Below are 9,783 nucleotides of genomic sequence, written 5' to 3'. Positions count from 1 at the left end.
GAGTTATTCAAATTTTCAAAAAATTAAAGTTTTACTTGTAAATTTTAAAACTTTAGTTTAACATATGTATAAAATTTGAAAAAAAATAGTATTTTGGCTCTCATTAAAATTTTGAATTCCTGACGCAGGAGGGCGAAAAGAAAGTTTAGGAGAGGAGAGCTTCAACTTTCACTACTCACCTGAATTTTTTTTTTTAAAGAAGATAATTAATGTAAGTAAAAATGGAAAACGAAATGACAATGGATTGACGGGTAGCTCATTCAAGCGGCCTGTAGCTAGGATGTCTTTTGAGATCGAGTGGTGTACCTTATGGTGTCCAGCAATTTACATTTTTTAGTTTTTGTTGATTTTTAAAATATTTTCTAAATAAAGGTAAACTTGTACTTTATTTTATTATTTTAGTTTCTTTTTGACAAAAAAGAACTACGCGACGTTGTACCAAAACGTTGGGGGGCTTGTTCGATAATTGACTATTCGTTACTCGTTAGGCGTTAGTTTGTAATTTTTTAAAATTTTTATATTCCATAAAGTGGCCATATCCCTTCTCTCCCTCAAATTCTGGAGCCTTTTTGCTTTCCTCCGGCGGCCGCAAACTCGCAGGAGAGGAGGCGAGAGAGAGAGAGGGAGGGAGGGAGAGAGTCATGGCGGAAGGCGAGCAGGCGATTCCCGTTAACCAGGTACTCTCTCTCTATCTCTCTCTTCTTCGCTAGTGTTTGAGTCTAGTCTTTTGTATGGTGGCGATCAAATGACGCTTTGTTATTTGTTGCTTCACTTTGTTCATTTTCATTTGCTGTTGGAAATATGGTTTTTCGCTGATCTATCAATCTCTCGGGTGCCGTTGTTTTGGCGTTTTCTTCCTTGCCTTTGATGTGCGTTTTTCTCCGTTGAGAACGACGATGTATGCATCTTCTTGCCGTCGATTGCTTGAGCTTTTGGCGTTTGTGTGTACAAAGGGAAAAATGGAAATTCTTACCCCTATCTTGGCAAGGAAGGTTCCTATGGATTTTTGTTTGATTGCACCTTCCACCTTGTGGAAAATCTTCATGATTTTTCTCTTAGACGACATCACCAACGATTGAGATCAATTTCTGATGACCTACTGTTACAAGCTTATGCTTTATCTACCACATTGCTGATTTTTTTTTTTCCTGGATGCATATTTTAGTTGGCAAAGAATGCAAGGTACTTTGATTAATAGGGTTTGCTTCGTGAGAAGGTTAATTTGACAACGGGCAATTTCATTTTCCTTTTCGTGATATGTTATCACTGTAATTGTCTGTCTTTGCTTCTTGTTCAAAGCGGCCATTCTCGTCATGAATATTAAATAAGTAACTGCTGCTAGAGCCTTTGGTGTAGCCATCGATCGATTAAGTGGTGTATTGAAGAAGCTTCAGGCATTAATCATATGAATGTATATTTCTCATCTCCTTTCTAGCTTTAGTCTGCAGGACTTATCTGGATGGACTATTTCTTTTTCTAGACCATCGCTACCGTAACTTCTGTCTTGAACAAGCCTACGTCCATGTAACCTCACCCCTTCACGCCTTCGAATGCTACTATAACACGAGTGTCACACTCTTTTGAAGGAGACGCTTTCTCAACATCCAGAGTTGCTGACAAATTCCCCCCAGCAACTGGAGGCAGACGATGCTTGGACTTTCTTGGGCATATTCTCAACGGGGAACGGCGTTGGAATGGATGAAAGGGTTAAAGAGATTCCAGCAACTGCTGAAAAACGAGGTTTCTGAGTGAATGTCGTGATATGGGTATCCCAACATGGGATATTTCCTTCGTAATTCTGACTCTTGTCGATGTCTTGAACTGCTACTTTTTTAGTTTCCTTTTACTGTTCTTCGTATTGGTAGGTTATTGTCGTAAGTCATCAACGATACTAGAGCATGATTACGTCTGGTTCTTTCGGTGATTGAAATCATTTAGCATTTGGGGAATGAACTGCAGCAAGAACCAGTAGAAACTCTTACGGAATCAGCTGAACGAGAAAGCATGACTGGTGCTACTCCAGAGGTGGCTGCAGAGAATGCTGAACCTGCTGTTGCTCATGAAAGCATCGGAAGCTCCGAGCCTGACGAAGGCGAAGATCAAGAAACTGCTGCTCCAGCGGCAGTCATCAAGGTAATTTCATCGTTGGTATTTTGCTCAGGCTGACTGCTAGAATTAGCTAAATATTACTGCATCAAAATGTTCCCTTGAATTTCAGGTTGAGACGGCGCCAGCAGACTTCCGTTTCCCTACGACCAATCAAACAAGGCATTGCTTCACCCGGTACATCGAGTACCATAGGTAGGCCTGGACTTTCCAGCATCTTATTCCTGTTTCTTCTGCCTCCAATTTCTTTTTTGTGTTGGATGAGTTTTGTTCATGAGAGCCAACAAATCAAATTTTTTGTAGGTGCATAGATGCAAAAGGAGAAGGAGCTACTGAATGCGATAAGTTTGCAAAGTATTACCGTTCTCTTTGCCCTGGTGAATGGGTATGTTTTGTGATGGCGAAACTCGCTGAGATATGCTCTTTTCCTGAGTGCAAGTGTTTTTGTAACCTTCTGAAGCGAGCTTGATATCATTAACCTATACGTGCACAAAAGAAGCCAACCAGACCGGCCAGACCTCAAACATTTTATGCCTGGACATAGCCCTACCATTTAGCTCTCTGCTTGGTTTCTTGTCACTTGAAGCCCATATGGTATCCAAACCAGTGAGCATAACTTGGTTTGCTAGCAGTAGGGGAGTGTTTGTGGCAATTCTGTAGTGCCCGTTGAAATATTAAAACTCACATTTGATCTATAATTTTGAATGTCAATCCTTGGAAAATGAAGTTTTCAAGAGATGCTATTGCTGGTGTGCTTTCGAATCTTGTGGTACCAAGTGCTACCTGAAATTGCGTTCCAGCGGATATTTTTGGCCACTGAAATACAAGCTAACATGTATCATGGCACCTCTAAAGTAGTCTTGCCTTGTACGTCATTTATAAGTTTGCAGTTCATTAACCTCCTTACTGCCCTTACCTCTATCGATGATAAAGTTTCCGGATGAACTGCTTGTGATTTATGAATTGCTCTAGTGCTGCACTAATTGATATCTCCTTGTGCACAGATTGACAGGTGGAACGAGCAAAGAGAAAGTGGTACGTTTCCTGGCCCTCTTTAGGTAGAAGCTGCCACGTCATGTGGCATTTAACTTCCTCGCCGTTGCTAGAGAATGCTTTTCCAGGATTCCTGCAGAATCTCTTTGGAGATATTAAACTAATAATGGTTTGGCCGTCTTGCTGCTGCGCTACGACAGTCTTTTGGTTGCTAAGTATCGGGAACAATTAATATGAGGAAGAGACGGACGGGCTTACTTTGTGATTGCGTACTTATTCTTTTCATTTGAATTGAGACAGATCCTTACTTTGTTGAAATCTGAAGATGATTATGAATATCTGTGTTCCTTTTTGTCATCGGTATTATACATAAATCTTTGTAACCCGTTTTCGTCATAGTGATTCAACTTTTTCCTCATGGTTACTGTTGCATAGCCAACTGATTGGACAGATGCAAAATTTGACGTTTCATTTCTATTCACCCAAGACTCAAGAGATTATAAATGTCCACCTTTTCTGCTGCTCACTTGATAAACCCCATTTTATGGGGTTGGACTACTGAAAAATGAGCGACCTGGAAAGACACGACCCTCAGCACTTCCATTCAAGATCGAGTAAGAAAACCAAAGACCTTGGAGTAGTGCAGGCCGCGGCTCTCAAACGGGTGGTCAGCATTTGATTACTATAGGCATCAGCTATTAGACAAGCCAAAGCTAGGTATATCTCCTTGCATTAGAAAGAAAGAGTTCATACAGGTTTTTTGCCCTTGGCGTGACGTTTCAGCACAGGTTTTTCTCCTTGGGCTTAGGAAAAGCAAAAGAGACCTCATGTTACAGCTTAATTACATAGACAAACATGATTTTGAAGTAACCAATCAAGCGTTGATAAGCAGCGATGACCCATAGGCCTTTTCTTGCATCTATTACAGCCTTGTTCTCTCTCTCTCTCTCTCTCTCTCTCTCTCTCTCTCTCTCTCTCTGAGGTTACAGTCTTACAGACAAAGACTTAAAAAGAATGTTCAAACAAAAACAGAGCCCCTTAGCGGGAAAAGAATGCTTACAGCAGAAACGGAGTGGCACTGGAGAACATTGAGATAAACAGGATTTGGCCCCAAAGATTTACCTCTCCGATAGAGTTCGATGGGAGATTCGAAATTGCTGCCTCTTGCTGATGGTAGAGGGTTGACTGAGCCCAAACATGAAAATTTTCCAACCTCCTCCTATACATTTTTTTTTTTGTCGGGTAGAAGGTCCTATACATGATGCTACATATTTACAGGCATCTTCACAGTTAATTACAGGGCGTATTGAAATGTGATGTATCGCACGAGCCAGGGCGACTTCTTATTAAGGGATGGCCTTCAATGCTCAGCCAACTTCATTTCTAGGTCGATCCGTGCTAGTTCCTCGTGAATCTGGTCGATCCTTGGATGCGATACATCTCCTCCCATGAAAAAGTGGACTTCATGGTCAATTTCTGTCCAACTATAAGCTGGTTGCTTCTTCACCCCTTTCTCCCTCATCGACAGTCTAACCCTGGTTACATCTTTCCACATGCCAGCAGTTGCATATATGTTGGATATTGAAATATATGGCCCTGAATTATGGGGTTCCAGCTCTGCAAGTTTTCTTGCTGCCAGTGCTCCCAACTCCAGATTCTGATGGACACAACATGCTCCGAGCAGAGCTCCCCAAACTGCACCATCTGGTTCAAATGGCATTTCGCAGACCAATGCAAATGCTTGATCTAGTTGACCTGCTCGACTCAGTATGTCGACCATGCACGAATAGTGATCAGCAGTTGGGACAACACCGTGAACAGGAACCATGGAATAGAAATGATCTAAGCTTTCCTGTATCTTGCCTGAATGTGCACATACAGATAAAATGCTCTTAAATGTAATGGCGTCCGGTTTCAGGCCATCACTTTGCATTGAAGAGAACAAACTGAGCACCCTTTTATGGTGGCCATGCTGTGCGTGGGCTGCAATAACAGCATTCCAGGAGACCAAACCTGGACTCCGGATTTCTTCAAACACAGAGTCAGAATCACCAATACTACCACATCTGCTGTACATTGTTAGCAGTGAGTTACAGGTAGAGTTGTTCGATCTGAAACCATATTTTATTACATTTGCATGCGCCTGTTTTCCTGGCCACAGAGAAGCAAGATTTCCGCATGCTGTAAGGACCACAGTAAGAGTGGAGCTGTCAGGTTTCATCCCTGACCTGAGCATCTTATTCTGCAGCTTCAAGGCTTTCTCCTCCTGGCCGTTTTGTGCATAACCTAGCGGGATGACAAAAGTATGTACTTGATAAACATAAGAAGATCGTAACAGCGAAGAAGAATATGTAGGGAATTATAACTTTGTGCTGCAAATTTGTTTTTTACTGCTAGAGGTACCACAACCAGCATGGTGGTGTTGCGGACAATAACATCCTAGTAACAAGGGACAGACTAATGACGCCTTTGGTACTAAAAGAAACAAGGAGTTAGTATACCTGAAATCATAGCATTCCAAGATACAATGTCCTTCTGTTGGATTCGTTGGAAAATATCCTCTGCTAGTTCCATGTCACCCTCCTTGCAGTACCCAGAAAGCATGGTAGTCAGTACAACGACATTATCCTTGTCCGGAAATTCATGGAAGAGCTTCCGAGCATCTTCAAATCTTCCATTTTCCACGTACCCATTGATCATCACAGTCCACGATACTGCATTTTTGTTCGGGGTTCCATCGAACAAAGCTCGAGCGTCATCAAGCTCACCCCTCTCTGCGTAACCAGCCACCATGGCTGTATAAGAAATCACATTCCTCTGAGGCATTGCCTCAAACAACTTTCTGGCTTCCTCGATCTTGCGAAACTTAACAAATCCAGAAATCATGGCGTTCCAAGATGCAGAGCTTCTCTCCGGCATCTCCTGGAAATACTCACACGCCTCTTCCAGCATGCCGTTCTCAATGCAGCCAGCAACCATTGAGTTCCATGAAACCACATTCCTTTTCGGCATTGAGAGGAAAAGTGACTTGGCCTTCTCTGCAAGACCATTCTGCCAGTAGGCAGCAACGATCGCATTCCATGAGACTACATCTCGTTGAGGCATTTCGTTGAATAGTTGACGCGCAGCCCTGATATTTCCAGAACGACCAAGCTCACTAATTTTCACATTGCAGTCAAAAATTTGCCTGCTAGACGGTCTTCTCCATTTCCTCCTGGTAAAACTGAAGTTAGCAATACCAGCAGCTGCGGTGGTGGTGGTTGCAACACCGACTGTCATTACTAATGGCAAACAATAATTCACCTTTGTCCTTAAACAAAGGAAGGGTCCAAGTGTGGCAAATCTATTGAATCTTGAAGCGCCGAAAGGTCTATGGCAGTTGGTGAATGAAAGGGATATCACTTGATAGATCATATTTTCCACTGCACAATATTTGAACGGCTCCAGAAATTTTTGAAGACAGGCAACCCCTTGAGAGAATTCGGTCACTGAAACGGGTCCGCCTCCTTTAAGTAAGCTCACATTGGCTCTACCTATGTTAAGTCTCTTAACTCATTAACTAGCAGTGGATCCACACATGCACCAACGCTTGAAATTATAACTATGAGATGTGAGAGTATGATGCCAACAATCATGGCTCTAATAATTGAACGGCCATTGAGAACATTCGCAATCATGCAATAGTACACGCGTTTAGGAGAGGTGCCGTAAAAGTTCATGTAAAAGAATATGAAACAACTGTCACGTGAATTTCAACAATTTGAAACAATCTGAATCGGTTCTGAGAGTTTGGTTGATAAGAAACGAACTCTGAATCCTCGAAAATGGACGTGTATCAAGATTTCATTACAGTTCGCGAAGTTATAGTAATGAAAATGCCAAAAGATTTAGTGATTCAAAAGAAAATAAAATAAAATTACTACATTACCCAGAAAACAATATTAATAGTTGAATATACAAAAGCTGAAAGCAGCCAAGTAGATCACTTAAAACAACTTAAAATTTTGGAATTTGAAAGGAACTTAACATACCCTTGAGATAAAACTCTACCTGGATCCTAACTGTCACTGAAAGGGGCTTGAAGTTACCACTGATCGAGCAGCCTTAGATGGATTCCTTTTGCTTTTGTCACTCACGTGGATCCGTTTCCTTTGTTCGGGCAGAGGTCCCAGTGTTCCCCATGTGTCTCCCAGCCCATGTGCAAGACAGATCTCTCTCTCTCTCTCTCTGTGGCAATGCTTTTAGTTAATTTCATAATAACGAATCTTTTAACATAGTTTTCTTGATACAAAGCATGCTGTGGATTGATTTTTATGCCCTTGACAGTTTAACTTTACACCCTGAAATAATGTATTTCTAAGGTTATTGTTCTTGAATAAGTTGCCCAAATCACTTTCATCAAGTTATTTTGATAATTTGATCACTTGTTCGAATGGTTTTGACCTTTTTTTAAGTGAATAATTGAGAAAAACAACTCAGATAAGTCCAAAATCCTGGTGGTAAAAAATCAAGTCATCTTACACGATCAAAGTCACCCTGAAGCATGCATGGTTCATAAGAAGTAAACACAATGCACATTTTTCTGTCATCTTTTGGGTTGTGAACTAACTAGAACTTCAATTGTTTTGGAGCTCCCGTTTAGTTTTTTTATTTCCCATGTAACATAACATGACACAAGCAGACACGTTTTGGCACATGCGTCCTAGAATATTTTTAACTGCTTTAATAATTTTTATTTATTTGTTCTTGATTGTCCACTAGATATGTGGTTCTACCATGGTTATTTAATTAGGTCTTCATAGCAGTGATTTCAGTATTGAGTAAAGGTGCAACTAATAAATAAATATTTTAAAATATTTAATGAAAATGCTTCCTTTAATTTGTTAAACCCTTAAGAGAGATGTCAATGAATTGGATCAGATATTTAAAGAGACTAAAAAAAAAAGAATTTAACACTGAATAAGAATCGGATTTCAGATTTAAGAATTGACAACCCGATCGGATTTGGGTTCGGTTTACATGACTAAATTTGGATTTGAATCCAGATGTAATTTCAAATAAATATATGTCTTTGATCCAATACCCATATATTTTGAAAGACGGTTCTTATCATAATATAATGCAACTTGGATTCGGTTGTGCATTTAAAAGTTGGATTCCAATTCAGATGTAAAAATAAAAGACAGATTCGGATAAACTGGATATGGTAGAGGGTGTATTGAATTTAAATCCAATCCGTTAACATCTCCACATTTATGCCTCTTGAATCGCCGAGACCGGCTCTCCAAAAGAGCTCCACAGTAAAAACATCAGCGTCTTCACCTAATTGCAAGTGATTACCCAGCTCTTCCCTTTTACAAAGTTGAAAGTATCACCGACTTTGTGAGCAAAAGAGATTTAACTACACGAAATGCGTTCAGGTCCCATGACAAATCCTGGCCCCGCGCTTACGCTTTGGGAATGCAAACTCAGAACAATGTCTGCTTTTCTTAAGAACCATCAATCTTCTATCATGGAGTCTGTTATCAAATTTTCTTATACATGTTCTCAATTATCTTGTTATTAATTTATACACAGGTGCCCCATCAAATTTAAAATTTGAGCTTACTATCTATATAAATATAAAGAGAGAGATAGAGATAGAGAGAGGAAACGTGAGAAAGGGAGAGAGGGATATTAACGCACGTGATCAATCTTCAACTCTGTGCCAATTTTTTAAGGCCGTCTTACTATTACATGGAACATAATGAAGATTTTGATGTTCATGGAGAACCCAACACCACCAACTCTCAAAAACGATTAGGAGCCCTTTCCCTTTTAATGACCTAACCTACTCACTCTACTGATGGCTGGGCTGTTGTATCAACTTCCGCCCACCGCCTTGAATGCGCCTCATTTCATGTGTGGACCAACTTTTTCGCCCCAACTCAAGGAAGGGCTTCATTTTGCTAGATTTCTCGGATTAGTACGAGTAAGAGACCCGCCAAATAATAATTATAAATGCCTGCGAGGACCAATTAGTCCTTGATTGCCAGACGCCGACATATGACAATAAGAATTAAAGTGGGTGGTTTACCTTTCCTCTTAAAAGAGATTTTTTTTTAAAAAAAAACTTTTGAATGTCATATCTTGAGTGCTGATGATTCTTGACTTCTTTGAATTAGATGCATTTTAAAATATTCAACGGCTTGAAATGCAAAAGGTAAAAGATGAGGGAGGAAGTAGATATCAAAATTCTGGAGGCCTTACGCAAAATGCTGCCGTTGATTTCACTCAAAGCCACCTTAATGCTGTCGTCATCGCCACCCTCATGGCTGTCACTGTTTGATCCTAATAAATGATATCATGAGAAAAGAAGAGACTATGGATCAAGAGAAAATGCACACTTGATGAAAATCTTTAAGGTCTCTCCTTCTTACTATAATTCTAAAACAGCCCCGACTGCAAAACATCAACCGAATGAGCCGATAAAAAAAGAAAGACAACCAAGTAAGATTTTTAGGCCCCGACCAAGGAAGTATTTAAACAAGTCCAGAATTTGTTGTATTCCTCCGAAGCCGCCCCTTGAACCTATTTTAAGATATCTTTTTGACGACGAAGGAAAACTATTTTAGCACATACTTTTGAGCCTTGAAGCATGCATTCTATCTCACCTCTGCTTTTGTCGTCCTTTTACTTAATATT

General features: G+C 40.3%; 2 protein-coding genes across 3 annotated transcripts; one reads left to right on the top strand and one right to left on the bottom strand.

The window, feature by feature from the left end:
- Positions 1-518: 518 nt before the first annotated feature.
- On the top strand, positions 519-3,517 carry LOC116258369 (cytochrome c oxidase subunit 6b-3-like). Of its 2 annotated transcripts, none has more exons than XM_031635496.2 (5): positions 519-677; positions 1,960-2,133; positions 2,219-2,301; positions 2,410-2,491; positions 3,111-3,517. In XM_031635496.2, exons 1-5 carry the CDS (start codon positions 642-644, stop codon positions 3,162-3,164), a joined length of 429 nt encoding a protein of 142 aa, XP_031491356.1. In that variant the 5' UTR covers positions 519-641; the 3' UTR covers positions 3,165-3,517. The 2 variants fall into 2 exon arrangements, with proteins under 2 accessions (XP_031491356.1, XP_031491355.1); XM_031635495.2 differs by having other exon boundaries at positions 553-677; positions 1,939-2,133.
- Positions 3,518-3,856: 339 nt separating this feature from the next.
- LOC116259209 (pentatricopeptide repeat-containing protein At4g02750-like) lies at positions 3,857-6,668 on the bottom strand. Its single transcript, XM_031636906.2, has 2 exons — positions 5,601-6,668; positions 3,857-5,385 (listed from the first exon to the last, which is right to left on the bottom strand). The coding sequence occupies exons 1-2, from the start codon at positions 6,511-6,513 to the stop codon at positions 4,460-4,462; spliced, it is 1,839 nt and encodes a 612-aa protein (XP_031492766.2). The 5' UTR covers positions 6,514-6,668; the 3' UTR covers positions 3,857-4,459.
- Positions 6,669-9,783: the final 3,115 nt, after the last annotated feature.

The sequence above is a fragment of the Nymphaea colorata genome, chromosome 8 (genome assembly GCF_008831285.2).
Source record: "Nymphaea colorata isolate Beijing-Zhang1983 chromosome 8, ASM883128v2, whole genome shotgun sequence".
NCBI lineage: Eukaryota > Viridiplantae > Streptophyta > Magnoliopsida > Nymphaeales > Nymphaeaceae > Nymphaea > Nymphaea colorata.
This window is presented reverse-complemented; position numbering and strand designations above follow the sequence as displayed.

What these genes read in the sequence shown, in the direction of transcription:
- LOC116258369 (XM_031635495.2), top strand. Translation starts at nt 642, where the DNA reads ATGGCGGAAGGCGAGCAGGCGATTCCCGTTAACCAG. An exon ending in AGGCGATTCCCGTTAACCAG is followed by an intron (nt 678 to 1,938) that starts GTACTCTCTCTC and finishes GAAATCATTTAG; the next exon opens with CATTTGGGGAATGAACTGCA. An exon ending in CGGTACATCGAGTACCATAG is followed by an intron (nt 2,302 to 2,409) that starts GTAGGCCTGGAC and finishes AATTTTTTGTAG; the next exon opens with GTGCATAGATGCAAAAGGAG.
- LOC116259209 (XM_031636906.2), bottom strand. Translation starts at nt 6,513, where the DNA reads ATGATCTATCAAGTGATATCCCTTTCATTCACCAACTGCCATAGACCT. An exon ending in TTGGAATGCTATGATTTCAG is followed by an intron (nt 5,386 to 5,600) that starts GTATACTAACTC and finishes TCATCCCGCTAG; the next exon opens with GTTATGCACAAAACGGCCAG.